Source organism: Betta splendens, chromosome 4, assembly GCF_900634795.4.
Source record: "Betta splendens chromosome 4, fBetSpl5.4, whole genome shotgun sequence".
Classification (NCBI taxonomy): domain Eukaryota; kingdom Metazoa; phylum Chordata; class Actinopteri; order Anabantiformes; family Osphronemidae; genus Betta; species Betta splendens.
Genome location: NC_040884.2, coordinates 4,953,869 through 4,972,584, shown reverse-complemented (window position 1 = coordinate 4,972,584; position 18,716 = coordinate 4,953,869). Strand labels below are relative to the sequence as shown.

The 18,716-nt window shown below is 47.2% G+C and overlaps 1 protein-coding gene and 1 long non-coding RNA gene across 10 annotated transcripts in view; one reads left to right on the top strand and one right to left on the bottom strand.

Annotated features, from left to right (window-relative positions):
* Positions 1-18,716, bottom strand: part of LOC114853332 (uncharacterized) — a 39,453-nt gene that overhangs the window by 3,539 nt on the left and 17,198 nt on the right. For 3 of the 6 annotated variants that reach the window (XR_008694556.1, XR_003785537.3, XR_008694553.1), the window contains 2 exons: positions 18,137-18,252; positions 15,296-15,964 (listed from right to left, as the gene is read on the bottom strand). This is a non-coding gene — a long non-coding RNA (uncharacterized LOC114853332). Of the gene's footprint in view, positions 1-15,295; positions 15,965-18,136; positions 18,253-18,716 lie in introns of those variants that run through there. The other 3 variants (XR_003785536.3, XR_008694555.1, XR_008694554.1) reach the window with 2 other exon arrangements.
* The window catches only part of pde4ba (phosphodiesterase 4B, cAMP-specific a), an 83,266-nt gene that overhangs the window by 54,470 nt on the left and 10,080 nt on the right, over positions 1-18,716 (top strand). For all 4 annotated transcript variants that reach the window (XM_029146580.3, XM_029146585.3, XM_029146582.3 and 1 more), the window contains one exon: positions 14,209-14,321. In XM_029146580.3, the coding sequence (XP_029002413.1) occupies positions 14,209-14,321 (113 nt within the window). The remainder of the gene's footprint in view (positions 1-14,208; positions 14,322-18,716) is intronic.

Sequence of the window (18,716 nt, the reverse complement as noted above, 5' to 3'; positions counted from 1 at the left end):
ATTCTGACACTTTATTTCCACCAATTGGTTTTTTGCAGCTACGACGAGCGTGTATGACCTTCAGCTAAAACCGTGGTACAAACCCATATTTAATCTGAGACTCACTGCTTGTAAAAGCTTGTCGATGAAACCATAAAATAACAGATGCTGAGCGTGCGTGTGGAGGCAGACGTTCCCACACGGTGCTACCAGTTGTTGTTTAGAACAAGAGGGCGAAACTGAGAAGAGTGAGTGTAGTTAACCATCAAACAGTCAACGCGTTCTGTGCGAAACCAACCCGGGTCAGACGTGACATCAGAGTAGAAGTAGTGAAAATGAAGACTGAGGAAAAACACTGTGATGTCTGCACGTTTGAACTACGCACACAGATGAGTTTCCAGCTCAGAACAAAAGTCATGGAATGCTTTTAATTTATAGTATGAGCAGGAATTTATACCAAGCAGTGAGTGGTTCAGTTTTCAGTTGTAGACGTGTGTGTGTGTGTGTGTATGTGTGTGTGTGTGTGTGTGTGTGTGTGTGTGTGTGTGTGTGTGTGTGTGTGTGTGTGTGTGTGTGTGTGTGTGTGTGTGCAGTATATGCATGTGTGTGTGTGTGTGTGTGTGTGTGTGTGTGTGTGTGTGTGTGCACATGTGCGTTTATTATGTGTGTGTGTGTACAGTATATGCGTGTGTGTGTGTGTGTGTGTGCGTGAGTGTGTGTGTGTGTGTGTGTGTGTGTGTGTGTGTGTGTGTGTTTGCATCTGTGTGTGCGCTGTGGGGAGGTGTTCCTGTGGTTCTGATTGACGTCAGTGCGCCTGTATGTGGCTTCTGTTGACTTCCTGTTGGAGCAGATGGACTGAGTTTTCACTTCCTCCTTCAGAACCGCAGCTCATCAGGTGCTCTGGTTCGTGTGTTATAGAGCCTTGGGGGATGTGTGTGCGTGTGTGTGTGTGTGTGCTTCATAAAGCAGCTCGGCTGTGAGCGTGCGACCTTTCGGTGTGAGGGCAGGTGAGGCTGTCGCTAAATGATGTTTTCCGATCAGCTCTCAGATTCTGCGTGGAAACGCTGCAAACACTTTCTACATGTGCGCCTCAGGAACGCCTTCGTTCATTGAGCTCATGGTAGAACTTTGAATGCCACTACACTCACTCAGGGAATGCTACTATCACGTCACATTCTTACTGCTAAGCTCATAAAACGTCAGAACCAACACACAGCACTGAAAAGCTTTTCTCTGCTCATCAGAGTAAAAAAGCAGTGAGACACATTCACTCATTTGGATTTTTTATTATTAACTGTTTGATTTAACTCTGGCGTTCACATTACAAACTGTGTATTTGTATTATTTTATATTAAATGGAATGTTATGCTTCTAAACTTGTCAATTGGAGGAACACTTTGTATGTTGAATGTAATATTTTTGGTAATACAACAATGAACTGAGAGAAACAAACAGCAGATAAATCAAAAATAACCTCAGCCTGAATCCTAAACGTTGCACAACGATGCAGGAAGTCGCTGGTTGTGTACATGGCTGCGTTCAACATCTGCCCACCAGAGAGCCCGTCCTGGGCCGCTCTTCCCATGCTCCCAGGTCACATCATCACTGAGGGACACGTACGCATCCAGCGTCCGAGGCTCAGGCCCCTGTTCAGTCCCTTCATCCTCCTTGTTGTCTTATTCTCATCGGGGGAGGGGGGGCAGGAAGCGTGAGGCAGGAAGAGAAGATCACATTGTTCCTGTTTTCGCTGTCTCGTCTCCGAGCTGTTGCAAGTCGACGGAAGCGGCGAGGAACCGCGTGGAGGTGAGGTGTCGTGTGTCAGCTCGCGGCAGACACACAAAGGCCCATTGTGTGAGGCCTCGCACCGCACAGACGCACAGCACCCCTGCAGCGCGACGCGGGCCGACGCCGGTGCCGCCCGCTTAACCCACTGGGCCAGGACTTTGAGGCAAAGCGCTGCATTCGAGTCCAGCGGGTTGATTCCGGTTTCACCTCGTCGTGCGCTCAGACCTGCAGCGCTGCTCGCGTCGCCGCTAAGAGGATTTCTGTCAGCGCTCGTGTTGGCAGAAACATTATCTGATGAGGTCATCGTGTCTGTGTGTTATGCATCATATGGAGTGAGCTGCAGAGGCCACGTACTGTATGTGCGCGATGCGACACCGGCTCAGTCCAGAGGTTCTGGCGCCGCACCTGTCACTCGCAGCTCGTCTCCAAATAGAGACCTCTCCAAATAGAGACGAGCACGTGTCAGAACCGCGTGTATGGAGCTGTCTCGTTGCTGGGAGGTAAAACGGCCGATGGTGGAAGGGTTCAGCCCTGTTCAGGTGATGGCAGCGTCGAGCAGCACCGTCTCCAGCTGAGGGTCGGTCCCACGTGACGGAGCATCGGTTTCAGGCGCCTCGGGTTGGAGTCAAATGGTTGGGGTCCATTCCGTTTCACTGCCCGGTTTGACCTGGTTTGATCCCGTGCGGAGGATTTGAGTGGCTGTGACTCTGTAACAGAAGAAGCTGCGTCCCTCGATGCAGCAGTAGTGGGCGTCCTGTGATTAGTGGGCCGAGCCCTCGCTGCTGCCTCAGCGGGTTTGTCCACGCTGTGCATGCTGTTATAAGGGACACTGCAGGCAGGTAGAGCACGAGTCTCTGCTCACTGCTCAAACGCCAGAGTTTCCTGTTTACTGCGTAGAAACACATTAAGTGACTATTTCCAAAAAGCAGCTTATGCCGTTGACCCTTTGACTGATGGACTGTGTGAGAGCAGGGTTGTATGAGATGCTCCTCTGCCCCAGGAGGCAGTATGAGAGGACTGATGCGTGTCCAGAAGTGCGTCGGCGCCAGCAGGTGCACGAGCGCGAAACAGTCAGAGAGTGTGAGGATGATCCGATTGTTTGGGTCCAGCGTGTGTGTTGTTCTGTCAATGGAAGGAAGTCCACGCTGGGAGAGGAAACGGCAGCCGCTTCCTCCCAGACACACACACACACACATGCTCATACACACACGCACTACTCCAGGTGTTCACAACTCGTCCTCCTGGGACTAATAAGTCGCTGGCGTGACGGAGACAAAGAGCAGTGTCTGAGCCGCGTCACAGGCTCCATGTGAAAATGGCCCGTTGGTGGTTTTACTGTCTGAGCATGGAACCTCGTCAACAACCAGACAGCTGCTGGTTTGATTTCTCCAAGTACTAAATAAACATCAGTCTCTGTGGACAGAGCCTGCAGACAGGCCCCAGTGTGCATTCTGTCCATGTAATAAACATAGTTTCTATACAGGTCGTACCTGCTGCTTTGCATCACATCAATAAGCCGCTGCTCTGTTTCCAGACCGGTGTCGGTCCATCAGACTTGGTTCCTGGACGGACCCTGGCGCTGCCCGGTGATCCCTAACTTCTACTGGAACGCAGCGATGAGCTTCCCATTCTAATTTACTGGAGAAACGCTTCTGCAGCTGTTTGATGAATCGCCATGAAATATGATACAGACATTAATATTTCCCTCCGGACAAGTTGTAATAGCTCTGCTGATCCCACCAATCAGATAGCCGTGAATTATGACGGGTTTTTTCACCAAAACATCTGTGGTTCCCAACCGAATCCAAGTCTTCTTCCACAGAACTGCTCCAGATCCTTGGCTTTAGACTCTAATCCTGTTAACAGGAGGATTTAGTGAACACTACTGTATATAATACACATTTTGTATTTCCCTAGATAGTGGCATCTTTGTTCATGGGCCTTTTTTTGCCTTCTTTCATCCAAAAAGGAAAATCCAGTTAGATTTTAATGCAGCACTCCCTCGAACTCTAAACCCTAGAATGATCCATGTTTCTGCATGAACGTGACCGATGACGTGAAATGATGTAATTAGCATCCCAGACCTCCATATTGATCTGACAGGTGAGCTCCTGACTGCCAGGCGTGACATCAGCGGGGCGAAGGCGGCTGGGCCTTCCATGACTCCATGCAGACGTACAGCCGCTCGCCTCAGCACACGCAGTTCCGAACACGCTGTGCGCGATGCTAATCTGACCCCAGCTGAGCCCAGGGCTGCGTCTTCCTCTGCGTTATGCAAGGCGTTCCGCAGGTCACACGGAGTCTGGGCGTCGAGGCGAGAAGAGACTGTTCTTGGTAACAGCAGATAAGACTGTTTACCTTCAGCCTCTGGCTGCAAATCCAGACCTTCGGTGTTTGTTCTGCGGTGGAATGCGTGTTTCTCTTCTTAATGGCGTGTGGGCGAAGGCGTTTGGTGGAGATGTTCCACATGTGTGTAAACGTTAGTCACCAGAGCTTCTCGCCTGCGTCCCGTTTTCTCCTCCTCGACTTGTTTCTGCAGCGAGCACGTGTCTGAGCAGAGCAGCTGCGCTGCACGGATGGCGTCCGTGTGCTCCTCGCGTCTCTGGAGCCTCTCGCCGTCACGCCCTCACTTCAGCGCGGGATCAGCGTTCTCCCCTCAGAGATCGTAGGTGGGACTCGCTGGAAGGTCAGCGAAGTGGACTGACGTGAAAATGTGACCATCACAAGTGCTTCTCGCCAGATCGCAATCAGGAGCAAATCATGAATCACTTTAGCTTCACTTTGCTTTGGATCTCTTCCTCTTCTGCACATTTTTCCCACTGACGGGAGAAAGAGTCAACAAAGTCAGGGAATGCAGACAGTTGATTCATTCCATCCGTGTTTGATGTCGAGCTGCTGCTCGTTGTGTTTCTGAGTCCCTGCGTTGGTTTGGTTCACTCAGATTGTAACTGATGCCAACACACAAAGGTTCGCTGCTTCCCAAGATGCATCCTTCAAAAAGGCGAGATTCTGTGTGAAGTGACCTTTCATATTACTATCTTCCTTTTTTGTAATTCTGTGGTGTCAACTGCAAACCAACTGTCGGTTCTTAAGAGTCTCAAACTGCAGCTTAATGTTTGTGGTTTAGTTTTTTACAGCAGATGACGTTGTGTGTCCACGGCCAAGGGACACTGTATTCCTGGTCATTCATTGTGGTGCATGCACATTTAGCCTAGCTGCCTCCTAGTCATTATAACAGTGTGTAAACCAGCTCTAGAGCTCATTTTCCCTCACTAGCACAAACATAATATAAGCCTAATTAGAGCCGCGGCTGATCAGGGTCCAGTTCTATGACTTGTGCTGCTTTTGGTTTGGGTGACGCGCCCTCGGTTGATGTCTTGATCGTTACGTTTTATTAGGCACATGCTTGAGAGGGGAAAGAAGTTGCAAGAGCTGGCTGCTTTCCACGCACTTCCAGCCATCGCAGTCCTTCTTGTCAGGCCCAAACATTATTATCATTATTACCACTATGTGTCACTCACAGAGAAACACGAGGCCACTTCAGACGGCGGCCGAGGCTCATGACCAGGCACGAAGCCACAACAGCCATCACAGCGGCTTCTCAGCTGCCAACAACACTCACGCGCTACTTTGAATCAGCCACGGCTACAAATGCACTTTCACGTGTGTGTGTGTGTGTGTGTGTGTGTGTGTGCGTGTTTGTGTGTGCGTGTTTGTGTGCGTGTGTGCATGCGTGTGCGTGTTTGTGTGTGTGCGTGCGTGCGTGTGCGTGTTTGTGTGTGTGACAGATGTGTGTAGCTGTAGGTTTGCCGCCAGGGATGAGGTGTGGAATATCGCAGCCCTCCTCCAAACGTCCTGTTCTCGCGTCGTGTTGTGTTTAAGGTCTGACTCTTGGAGCGACGGTGACGTCATCAGTCATATTTTTCGTCCCGCGCTTCTGCATCGTTCAGGCTTCGCTACGCATCTGTCTGTGAATGCGTGGCAGCGCATCGGTCGTCTGCTCTCAGCCCGTGCGTCTGCCCGTGGACATTTGTTTGTATTTGTTGTGGAGACCAGGCTGTGGCCTGAAAATTCAGGTTTTCCTCCCACAAGAAGAAAATGTGCACCGCAGGGGTTGTGGTTAAGTCTAGGGTACATCCAGCGTTAGCGCTGCCATGTGCTTGGAATCGCATCCCACTGTTTGTCATGTTTGCCTCTGTGGCACAATTACAACTAACTAGAGATGAAGCTCTGTCTGGAGAAATGATGTAGGTGTTTTTAAGATTAAACAGCTGTCACTTCCCAACATGATGTGAGAACGCCATCCAGCTGCAGGCTGCAAAAACAGGCTATAATACAAAACAGCAGCACTAAAACTATTGTTCTGTCTCTGGAAGTGCTCAGAGGAATAAAGGTCCCTAACGGCAGCAGGCGAGTGGGGACTCGTCCAAAGACGATGGGTTCATCCGTCTGGTGGGAGGCGAAGCTGAGACACGGACGGACATCAACACAGAACACAGGAAACAAACAGTCATTCCAGCTTCATGCGGCCTCACAAATGATGCGTCCTCCACCGTGAACTTGGCTGTAGTGGGCGACTGATGCTTCGGCCCCACTCAGACTTTTTCCTATTCGTACAGGGGGAAATTTCGCGTTAGCGCATTATTACAGTGTGACAGCGCTGTCGGTGCCGGTGCAGGTTTCGGTGCCGGTTTCGGTGCCGTACTGTGCTCGCCCTCTGGACCTCCATTTTGCTCTTGCTCTCATTAGTGGCTTGCAGCTATGCTTGCATCGCTCATAATTAGGAAAGTTGCACAAGTTACTTTGTTGTGAACAGCATGAATGTGTCTGAGCTAGTTTGTTTTTGTTAATAGCGGTTTAGTGTTATGTAATAACACTAATTAACTTAGTCTGTGGTCAGACGATGATACTGGTTTAGTCCAGTTATAATAAACTGCCATTTTGGGCCGGTACTAAATATACTGTATTGCCATAAACGACACATTTGTGCGCTGCCTTAGATCACATCTACGGATCGCTCACGACCTTCTAGCAGCGGGTCACGTTTCACCAACCCCCGGCTCTCGGTGTCGGTCAGGTGCTCCCAGTGTTAGAGCGGGTCGGCGCTTTCTGCACAGAGTAAACGGCGATTCTCATTAAGATGAGTTCTTTCCAAAACGCCTGTGACGCTCCACCGTGTCATACGTGATCTTCTGTTGTGCTGGTGTTGAGCTCTTGGTTTAATTGAAAGTCATCTGGGCGTTGACGTGTGGCCAGAAACGACGGGCACGGCCCCAGCTTTACAAGTTTCGAGGGTCATAAACAAGCTGCAGTGCCAACTATTTACCCTACTCAAAGCTCACCACACGCTGCGGCGGCTCCGGGCCAGGGGAGATCCAGGGTTCAGGCTTAGAACCAGACCCACTGGCGTATGTGGTAGAAATTCCCATATCTCCTATTTATACAATGATTTATTGTCATTACATTATTTATCCTCTTCTTCAACCTGTTGCCTTCATGGATGAAACCATAAGAGACTGTGTTGAGTCAGAACAAAGTCATCTAAAACATTTAGCAGTGACTTTCCAGCAGTGACAGAGTAGAACATACATACTAATCTGAAAATATGAGGCCCTTCCCTGAAACGCTCTTGGCCCTGATGAGGAAGGTTCGTTGCATTCTTCTACCATCTAAACAAACCTTGCACCAGTATCTGTGTCCTTCTTGTGTGAGAGGCTGCCTGAGCCCAAGGCCAACAAGAAGCAGAGGTTCAAGACACAAACTTCAGTCAGCTTCTTGTTTTCCTATCCTCTACAAGCTGGATGTTAAAGCTGCAAGGCCTGTAAATCTGCACATTAAACTGTAGTGACTCTGATGAAAAGTGCATGTTTGGTTGTTGCAAATGCTTCAATGTGACTGATTTGCTAACCGTGTTTGTTAACTACAGTAATAGTCGTCATCAGCGCAATTACGGTTCTTTCATCCCTAAAGCAAACTGAATTTCAAACTTGTTTTTCCATTCGTGGTCACTTCCATCCAATTAAGTCATCCTCACTCATCCCACACTGTAAGTCATGATGTCAGACTCTGGGAAACAATGCTTCCACATCTGGCGCTGAGAGCAAAGCGTCTGAGTCAAAGGTCTTTAGTGAGCTGACATGTTAGAAGTCAGAGTCCACACTGCCAGACTAAAAATGACCTCAAAAAAGAAAAGTAGTATTGAGACGAGTTTATTTTAATTAGAGCTTTAGTCACTGGGGTCAAATCAGTTTGTAATTACTTCGTAGTTTCATGGCACCAGAACAAACGCTTACCACTTCCTTTAAAACCGGCACCACTTCCCTCTTTCAATAAGAGAATGGATCCTCACAGAACGACACCTAACTGATTTCGATTTGGTGCCGTCTTCCTTTTTCGTGCTCAACTCTAAACACAGACACACTTCTAGCGAAGGAAACAGTCAGTCAGATTTGACTCTGTGAGTAAACGCAGGAGGATTTCCCTGACGTGTCAACCTGCTGCTGTGCGTCGCTGAGCGTTTCCTGCGCCTTCAGCCTGACTTCACCCCGGTTGTTGTTGTGTTGTCTCGTTTTTACGGGAGCCTAATTCCATGTCGGGTTTTAGCTGCGGCCTGCCACAGATAGAGAGCAGGTCCAGAGAAGCTGGAAGCATGCACTCTGCAAGTATTTGAATTATGCCATTGACGTCAGCACAGTCATAAAGTAGACGGCTGAAGTATTCCCTTGCCAGCAGGCCTGTTCAGCTCGGCGCAGATGGATTCAAACACTCTGCCTCACAGACAGACCCTTTTGTTTGGGTATTTGGGAAGAAAATACCCCCTAATAAAAAAATCCACCATTGCCATAACTGTGCCCTCATTGTGGGAGAGGACAGAAAGGAGCCTTTTCAAATTCGGTTGGACAATAAAATCCTCCTGATTGTTATCAACGAAGACACAAAACAGCCAAATCATGGTTTGGTTGCCAAATAATCATTACTCTGTGGTAATGTGGCCGATTTGCTTGGCAGAGTTGGGATCCAGATCAGTGTTTTCCTTCTCTGACAGCCTGTGAATGCCACATGCATTATTAGTTGTTTGCTGGGGGTGGGGCTTGTGTTTATTCCTGATTTAATCCGAGGGTTTCATTTAGCCAGTTTGGACAAACAATCTGTCCCTTTTGCTGCATTCTCACCAGTGCCGGTAGTTTTACTGGGTTCACTCGGCCGTGGAAGCTCACGGGCTGCAGACACACGTACAGTATGCTGAGGGCCTGGTGCGGTCGGACCCCCGCTCCCCCATCGAGAGGAGGCTCCCCCACTGAGGTCATCCGAGGATCGTCTCATAGGAAACACAAACCCTCCCGGAGAGAGCCCCCCGGGGTGCCTTTCCTCGATCCACTCGTAAACTCGGCCTGCCTGTTCTATTTTAAGGCCTGCGCACCAGCTTTGGTCAAGATCATGTTAATGAGACGCTCGTGTTTTTCTTGACAACCGCGAAACAACAACAGCTGGAAAACGGACCAAGTCAGTTTCTCGTTGGCATCAGTGAAACATGAAAGCCACGAAACTGAAGAAGCACGACATCCGAGCCTGTCTGGTCACAGTAGATTTTGTTTACTTCCTCATTATTTGAAAGGAGGCCTGTAAAAGTGATCTGAGCCCTGGTTTAGAAAGCTCTAGCTGACACACCTGGCAAGATCTCTAGAGAAGGCTAATTTTTCTCCTTTAGAGCTTCACCACACAGACCCTCTACCTTTAATGCTGCAGCCTTACTATGATGGCGATGAATTCAGTTTGACAATGTGGGCTGTGGGAAGTCTCTATAAACAATACTATCATCATTATTTTAGGCAGGAATCAGAAAAGTCAAGTGGACCTAGAAGCACCAGTTGTTACATTCTGACCCAATGTTCTCCTGAAAATCTTCTCTCATCCAGGAAGCGAGGTCGGCTCCCGAGGCAACAGTGAGGCTGTAACTATAGCTACGTAACGGTGCTTGACTGGAAAAGCGAGGTTCGGACAAGTAGCCAGTGTGGCAGCGAAGCCGCTTCACTGCTGTCAGCGCTGGGGCTTCAGATGTGGGAGTTCACCTCAGGTACAGCGAAGCAGACAAAGCCTGGCCTGTTGCTGTGCGTCTGAGCGTCTGGAAGCAGCCAGGGAAAAACAAATGCCAGATTATGGGAGCGGGAGTCGGGCAGCTCAAGGACAGGACGGTGTTACACTCACTTATCAGCTCGAGGAAGATGCAGAAACAAAACATGTAAGATCCTCAGAGCGGGACACGATGACCAGGCAGATAGTGGCTCAGACTTTAAACAGAGTCCAGTGGGTTCTCTGCCCACAGACGTTACCCTAAATCACTCTATACTGTAGCTCTGCTTAAGTGACATTTAAACCACATTAAACCACAAACATTTGCTTTATTCTCCTGACTGTATGAAACGTTGGCCGTTGAAATGATTTGATCTGAATCACATCAGCACATGTTTTTTTTCCCTTAAATTCTTCCTTGTTCTGAGAAGACGTGCATTTTAATTCACTGCAGCCCAGCAAACACAGCAGTTACAGCCGCTTACACTGAGCGCTGTCAGTCTGTGACGGTCCAAGACCAACCGAATGACGACTCACACGCACACACAGACCACCGTGTAAGAGGGGACTTCCATAGAAACGGACCTGTCACCACTGACTGTCCATCTGGGCCAGACCTTTGTTCCACGGATCTTTAGGGATCTGTGGTCAGCGCTGGCGTTCCCTCTTCACTCGTCTGTGCGCTTTCATGGCATGTTTGTTGTGCTAATGCTTGAGAGGAGACAGCTCCTACAGCAGAAGCTGGATGAAAAGGGGTCAAGTTCAGCTCTATGAGCTCCTGCACTTCAAAAGCCCTCAAAGGTTTAAACAACACCATTTTATTTTCAGTGCCAGAAGAACTTGTTGCTGCTTCTAGAGGATTTATGAGGATAAGTAGCAGCCAGGTGTTGACCTTCAGAAGGTGTCCAGACCTTAAAGTTTTGGCAGTTTACTGGTCTGGAGTAATTTCCTCAGGATGGAAAGACAGCACTTAGCTAAGAAGAATTATTGCTAAAAAGGGGGAATAAATTCATTTCTAAACAACTGGGAGTTCAAGTGTCTACAATAAATAAAAAAGATGTTTCACAATTGGAAACATTCCCAAACATCTCAGGAGTGAACATCCCAGCACATTCACCCCCACATCAGACTGTTACCTATTAATATCTAATAGTCCTCACTAACAATAATAAATGTTAAAGAGTAAGACAGCATCATACAGTAAGAGGACACAAATTGTCATGTTTTTCTGGAAAACAAAGGGAAAGTGTCTTGAAAGCAGCACTAATCTTCACAAATCTGTATCTGGACCACAATCACAGACACTATTGCCCATATTTTTCTTTTCATGGATTCATTTTTATAAAAAAGGGGAATGCACATGTTCTCCAGAGGTTGTAGCTGCACTATTCCCTGACCAGCGATGATTATCATTATAAACACAGCCACAGGAGGAGGCCAACTCCTTTACAGGACTGTAAACACATGCTTAAAGCTACTGCCTCATTACAACACATAAAGGCCTTTAATCTGTGTTATTATGGTCAATGCTGCTTCTACTGGGACACCACATGAAGAAGCCACCAGTATGTTTTACCGATACTGCGTCCCAGTGCGGTGAATGTGCCCGTTACAGTATGTCTCCACTAAGTGCTGAAGCGTGTTTTAATCCCCCGTTGCAAAAGAGAGCACACTCATTATTCCTCTCCTTTCTGTTTATAGCTCACAACCACAGAATAACAAAATTCTAATACCATCTATTGAGACATTTGTCTTCCGCCTCCTTGTAAATCAGAGGAAATACTAATAAACCACAGACTCATGATGTCATGGTGCCACTTCTCAGAAGCCAGCTTACATGCACAGAATTGCTCCTGGGCCACAAACCATGCTACAACCACTAAGCCCACCTCACCTTTTACCCCTTATTTCTAATTCTTGTCAGTGTTTGGTTTTGCAACCAACCCTATGAAGTCATAATTGAGGCCTTACAACCTATTCGTATTTCTGGTCTTTGTTAGGAAGCATTACGTAACCACACGGTGGGTTTCAGATCAACTCGCTCGGTTTCTTGTAAAGCAGGAAAAGAATTTCTCCCCACTGTCTGTGATTCAAGAACCTGACTCCGCTGCCAATCAGCCTGCGTCAAAGAGTCGCTCCTCTAATTGCATGCGGGCCGGTTCGGCCTGTTCTCTAGAAACGTGGCACATCAGCTGCTGCTTTACTCAAGAACTGCCTGGCCAGTAAATCAAAAGCGGGTAGTATTATGAGAGAAAAGGAAGGAAAAACATCCGCTGACCTGCCATAGCGTCACGCAGACTCTGGTCCAGTCAATTCTGTTGAATGTACTGTCACACCAGAAGCAGGAAACTGACACTCACACACAGGACGACTTAAGGGCCCACTTGCCCTTGAATAACCTAATTCCATACTGTTTGTGCAGGCCTGTATGTGGCTCTGAGTGTGCGTGTGGAGACGTCAATGCCGCTGTGCTTGTTTGAATTAATTTCTGCCAAGTTGCATCATCTATTTCCACACAGCAGCGCTTAGACCGCCTGCGTGCATGTACACAGCGTTGTCTGTTTGCTATTTCGCTGTTACGCGTGGTTGACACAAAACAAACATCGCCACTCTAAGAAATAAGGTTTCTCTCTTTGCCAGTGAACTAACGTGAACTTCATATTCAGCTGAAGGAGCGCGCTGACCTCATCCCTTCTGGTCTTGCCGTCCTCAGCTGGACAGCAGTCTGTGTGTGTGTGCAGTAATGAGATAGTACAGCTCATGTATATACAGTACACTGGTGAATGTGTGTGTTTTCCTGTCTGCCCCTGTGGGACACGCTGTAGGTCTGATCAGAAAGGTCCTTGTGTGAGGCTGGAGGCAGTGGAAATCCCCTCTTACATCGTGGCCTGTGTGTGTTAGCAGACATTTGGCTTTTGAATGCAGTTTCTTACGGTCCCTCATGCCTGCAACAGTCATTCATGCCAAATATCAAACACAAAATATACATAAATAAGCATTATGTTTATCTGTTACTAGATTAATAACATTATTTTTATTACTACCATAAATATGAATATAAATTGGCATGGTTGTGTTTTGAGTTGAGAAATAAAGATTAATTCATCTGAAGCACAGAGCTGTGCACTTACTGCAATACTTTGCCTTATCTGCGAGTGCTAAACTGGGTCCAGGACTGGAGCAAACACTGGTGCTTGTTTGCAGTAGGGCAGAGATCAGACTAAAACTGTTATACAAGTATTATATTTAAATGGCTCCGGCACCTACGTGAAGATTAGCCTTGGTATGTGGTGACCCACATGAAGCGGGCCTTGCTAACACCTTTGTCCTGACCCAAGATCGTGTTTTAGATTTACAGTGGTAAAATGGGTTAAGAGCTCAAGCCAGCAGTCACGGTTGCTGTAATCACACAACAAAACCACAAAGTCCGTTATTAACCGATTAAAGCGCTGAGTTCAGCTGTTACAGAGCTTAAAGCTTCTGTTTGGCTTAAACGGTGCAGAAATCAGTCAAAAGGTGTTGGGAACAGTGGAGAGAAACATCTCGAATGAGTGTAAGCCGTTACGGCATCAGACGCTGGAGACGCAGAGTTGATCCAAACACACTCTCTGGCTCTCCCGCCCTCACGTCCCTCGTCAGAGCGAGGGCAGGCTGTGGGCTGAGTGCCTCTCATGTTTGGAAGAGCAAACAGGCTGGCGTCTTTGATGGTGAGGAGATCAGAGCTGGGGACACATTCTACACGGCGGTGCTAAGGTCGCCGCGGCGAATGCCCCGCTGCCATGTTGTGCCGCGCAGCTAGGAGACCCAGGGTATACACAATGCGAGGACAACAGGCGAGTGTGTCTCAGCTGAAGCCACCCAGCCGCCTCATCGCATACCCCACTGCCTCCCAAAACAACAGTCGCCCAGCCTCAGCGTTTAGTGGTGCTGGAAGAAAAAAACCACGGTTAAACCGCTAGAAAACTGTATGTAGCCTGTGTGTGTGTGTAGATTTAAAGGCGTCTGCTTCCTGAGTGGCGTGAGTGCATCTGTTTGCGGTGGTGTGTCTAGTTTGATGTATGTAAATGACCTGAGGGCCTAACGTGGGGGGGGGGGTCACATGCACCAAGAGAAAGGTTGAGCATGACTGTTCCTCCACTCGCCTCTACCGCGATAACAGCTGCGAGTCCACCGAGCCTCCACCGCTAAACCTCCACATGATGAAGGAGCGCTGCAGTCGGGTCACACCTCTTGCCTTTTGCCTTCCTCAGCAGCAGGCGCCCCGAACTGGACCCGTGGGTGGAAGTCGCCTGGGAGTGGCTGGGCAGGGCTCAGGCCCCATGCGCTCCGTCTGTTCTGACGCCGTGTCTCTGTGTGCTGGCTGCTTGTTGACAGATGAGGCTTACCAGAAGCTGGCCATGGAGACGATGGAGGAGCTGGACTGGTGTCTGGACCAGCTGGAGACCATCCAGACCTACCGCTCTGTCAGTGACATGGCCTCCAACAAGGTAGGACCAGCTGCATATTTACATCACACCCCTCCAGCTGATGTCACCTTTGCTTTACTTGAGTCCAAAAAAAAAATGTTGCAGCAATTGGTTCAGAATCCTGAGTTATATGAGCTGAACTTGGTGTGACCTCGGCAGAGTCAACAGAGTTCAGGTTGGTCTGTACCAGTAAGTCATGTTGGCATGGGCCCTCCACACTTGCATGCTTCTGACAGGATGCTTCTAATCTGACCCCTGTCCAAACCAACTTACAGTACAGTAAAGCTCCACTAAATACTTTCTTGTTTCCTATAAGTTCAAAGATGATGTGACTAATCACAAGTGTTTTGCATCCTGACCAACTTTTCATATTTCCTGTCAAACAACTAGTTCTCCATTCCTTATGTGTTGCGCTGATGGTTGTTAGGGTACTGTAGAGGATGTGGGGTGCATTAGGTAAACAACTGTTCTAGTAACACCCGTAAGACAAGCATGTGTGAGGGCTCAGCGCAGGCCCATGGGCAGAATGACACACTTCCTGTCTCCTTCCTGGCCCCCTGCTGTTCGGCCAGATGACAATATGCATCATACCCGGTTGATGGCTAATAGCCATGTTTATTGTTCCTTTGGCTGTCAGTATTTTGACAATGGCCCATTAGTCAGAGTCAGGTGGTCTGGCTTATGATATTTAGGATGATTGAATAACAGAATAAACACAGTTTGGAATTTAGCCGGTCAATAATTCAGATATAGCAGAGGAAAGAAGGTGGACAGACTTTACCAAAGACACTAAATGTGTTTGTGCACATTACTGGCAGACATCAACCCTCATTTTTTAGATTATGTGATGATTATTCTTATGTAACGTGAGGCCTTGATTTTACCACTTTCGCAATCCCTGAGCTGGCGTGACACAGCCAAAACTTATCTGCAAATGTTGACCGATTTCAGAATCTTCCTCCATGTGTCAATTCCAAAATGTCACAACTATGGAATCATGTATGGATAACTTCCTTTACTTAATGGCCAACACTGTGAGAATGTTAACAAATGTACAATCAGGGACTAAAAAATTCTAGTTACATTTCTGTTGGAGAATAAAAAAGAGGGCAGACGTGACTGAATGCATCTTATCAGCAAGCACAATGAGCACAGCCTTTTATACTGACGTGACTTTGGCAGGTGGATAAATGTGTCCTGACACGTAACTTTGTGTGTATAAGATACTGATAAGTCCTCCATCAAACATGCCTGTCTAGTCTGCAGTCTGTGTCTGTTTGGGTCCATGTAGCTGTGACATCCACAACGAGGGTTAATCCCACTCATATCTATACGATCCCACTGCCGGTATTATGAATACTGTATGTAATATGTGGCACATTACATCCGACGTGGTTTTACTGACATCAGCTAATGTGACCCCTCACTACCAATTGTATTTAGGGTGGAGAAACTATTATTTAGGATGCTACCGAGTATGACACATGAGTATGACGGAGGTGAAACTGGAGGAGAAGCTGCTGCGGTACCTCCAAGGTGAAGTGCAGAGGACGTAACAGTAAACTGTCCTCAGTGCTGCTGACGGCTGACGAAGGTAGAACGGCCAAGGCCTGTTAGTTGGTTGGACCATTCTTCTGTATCAAGGCTGTGGATCATCTGGTATTCTAAGCAAAACAGAGTTACGATTAGATTAATTGACTTACACTCTGCTGTACATTATAGTTTTGTAGAGGAAGGGAGGCCCACAGCTACAGTAGCAGTCCATCCATTATAATCACTACAGTATTGACAGTGTGGACCTCAGAGCTGTGAGCTGCTGCATGAGGGGAACGAGTGAGAGGCAGAAGGCGGGACTACCCCACGAGGGAGTGTGTATGAGGCAGAGGCCTGCCTCTCTCTCACACAGTCATTGCTCCACATACACGGGGTGTGAGGTAAAGCCTAGTCAGACCTCGCAGCCCTGAGTGAGTCACTAGAGTTGTGGCGTTTCGTAGCGTCAGAGAGCCAAGGCTGGGTCCTTTACTCATGCTGTAGTCAGACTGAGACCGACACGTTAACGGACAGCAACATGGGAGCCTGCTGCTTTGACAAGAAAGAGAGGAAACTAGGAAAGCTCAATGGTTGGAAGAAGGTGAGCTTCTTATAAAATATATATGTTATAAAAATACCTAAAAAATGTGTAACAACCTTTTCAGTAAGTGTTTAACTGTTGTGGTACAGTAAGTGTCTATCTGAGCAACACTTACATACTTTTTACTTTAGTGGATACTGAACATGTTTTCCTGCTTTTAGGCGCATGTGATGTTCACTTTCTGTAGATGTGATTACAAAAGTGCATATTATACATGCATGGGTATACTACATGCAGGAAAATGCAGCAGTGCCTATAACCTTTTACATCCATTCATTCGATACTGGAATTAACACAAATTGTCACATCAACACATTAATTAACACAGTTGTTTATTGTGTTCACTTTTACTCAAAGTGCTGATACTGTAGTTAGAGAACCCATTGCCCACTTTTTGGGATTACTGTCTTTGATATCAACACTGTGCATGAGTCTATGTGTAGATTTTGTATTGAAATATTGTTAGAAATTGAGATTTCTACCAAAGCTCTCCACTGACATTTTTGATGTTGAGTTAAGCAAAAATCAGGCTGGGAGGAAGGCATCAGAGGTACACTGAGATAACAAGTGTTGTGTCTAAGCACGGCGTTGTACCAGGGTCAAAAGACCGGTCAGGGACCGTTCTTTGTGTCCTTCTTTCTGACAGAGGCTAAGAAAACAGGTCGTCTGAGGAGAAGAGGTTACGTAGCTGTGAAGTGGTTGGTCGAGGCTCTGTGGTCTAACAGAGGGCAAATCCCCCAAATCTCAAGAGGAGATTTGCTATTGTTTCTTTTTAACAAGTGCTACATGTCAACTTACTGTAACTAAGTAATCTTTTGAGTAATTCACTGTGTAGTAATTGATTTAATATAGTTTCAAATTTTTGGAGCAAGGTACAGTGTGAGACAGAAAGTGCTGCAGACTCATGGCAACAACCAGGAGCGTTCTCTCAGCCGAGGCATCGCTCTCCCTCAGTTACTGTAGGGGCGCCTGTCAATACATCTCACAGAATATGAATACACGCTTTCTCATGCAGACACAAACTAGCATGTGTGTGTGAGTCAGAGGAAGTGAGTGGTAGTCAGTCCATCTCTCTCTACCCAACATGCGCATTGTTCATACGTAGGTAGGTTCCCTGATCTTTACAGAGTTATGCCACCCTGCGTCATGTTTGATACGGGGGGGTGAAAAGCTACATATGCTTCTAAAGACTTAGAGAAAACACAGGTGAATATTACAAATGCATTACATTTCCTCATTTTATGCTCATATCCCTTTTAGTTGAAGCTCCTAGGAATTGGAAGAATCAAGCTTACTGTAGCTTAAAAATATGACTAAACCCATTGTGAATGGACTGCTTTTCATTTCTGTAAAGTATAAGTCACATATTAAATCACAATGAAATTTGCTAAAAAATCAATTGTTTGCAACCACCAAAGACAATTGAAACCTCCAGTGACGTTGTGTCGCTGCAGGGTGAAGGAGTTCACAGCCTCTAGACTCTAAACACAGCAGGCTGAGCGTGTCGTGCCCACTAGTGGCAAATCTAATGATTCACAATAACTTGAGTATAGAAAATAAGAATTTAGACGAAAAAAATCCCAGATGCCTACTAACGTGGTTATAACGGCAGCAGAGCATGTATCGGCCCGTACTGACTGTAAGGGAAAGGCGTTATTGCAAATACTCAAGCTCAGGGCTTCGTATCAGATATGTGTTCGCCTACCAGTCCGCCTGGGTGCTCTCCACATGTGAATGAGCTCAGCGCCCCCCCCCCCTCCGCACACACACAATGAAATGCCACAGGCTCCATTCATTTCTCTACTGCCACAGCCCAGCCACCTGCAGGCACACAGAGAGTAAAAGGTTAAGACCTGGATACGTGGAGCTCCAAGAGGTGAAATGTGACACAATGTGAGATGGAAAAGGTTCAGAGAAAAAATGCAAAAAAGCACAATGCAAAAAAAGATGTATAGGGAGAAGTTGTGTGTGTTATGTGAGAAAGTGGTAAAAGGCTCCATTTATAAGCTTTAAGGCTCCTTCTGTTAGTGAATGAACAATAAATTCACGTATATGCACGTATAGACATGTGATGTGTCAGCAGAAAAAGCCTTTGTAGCTTGGTCTGTGTGCTTCCACACATTTTTTTTACATTTTTTTCAGGCTCGGGGAAAGCATAGCTCTGCAACACATTGCAGAGAGACACCCCCTGCTGTTATTTCTGGTTTCTTTATATATTATGCAGGGAGGTATTATATAAAGAGCAGCCTCTTTTCTCTCTCTCTCTCTTTTTTTCTTTCCCTGCA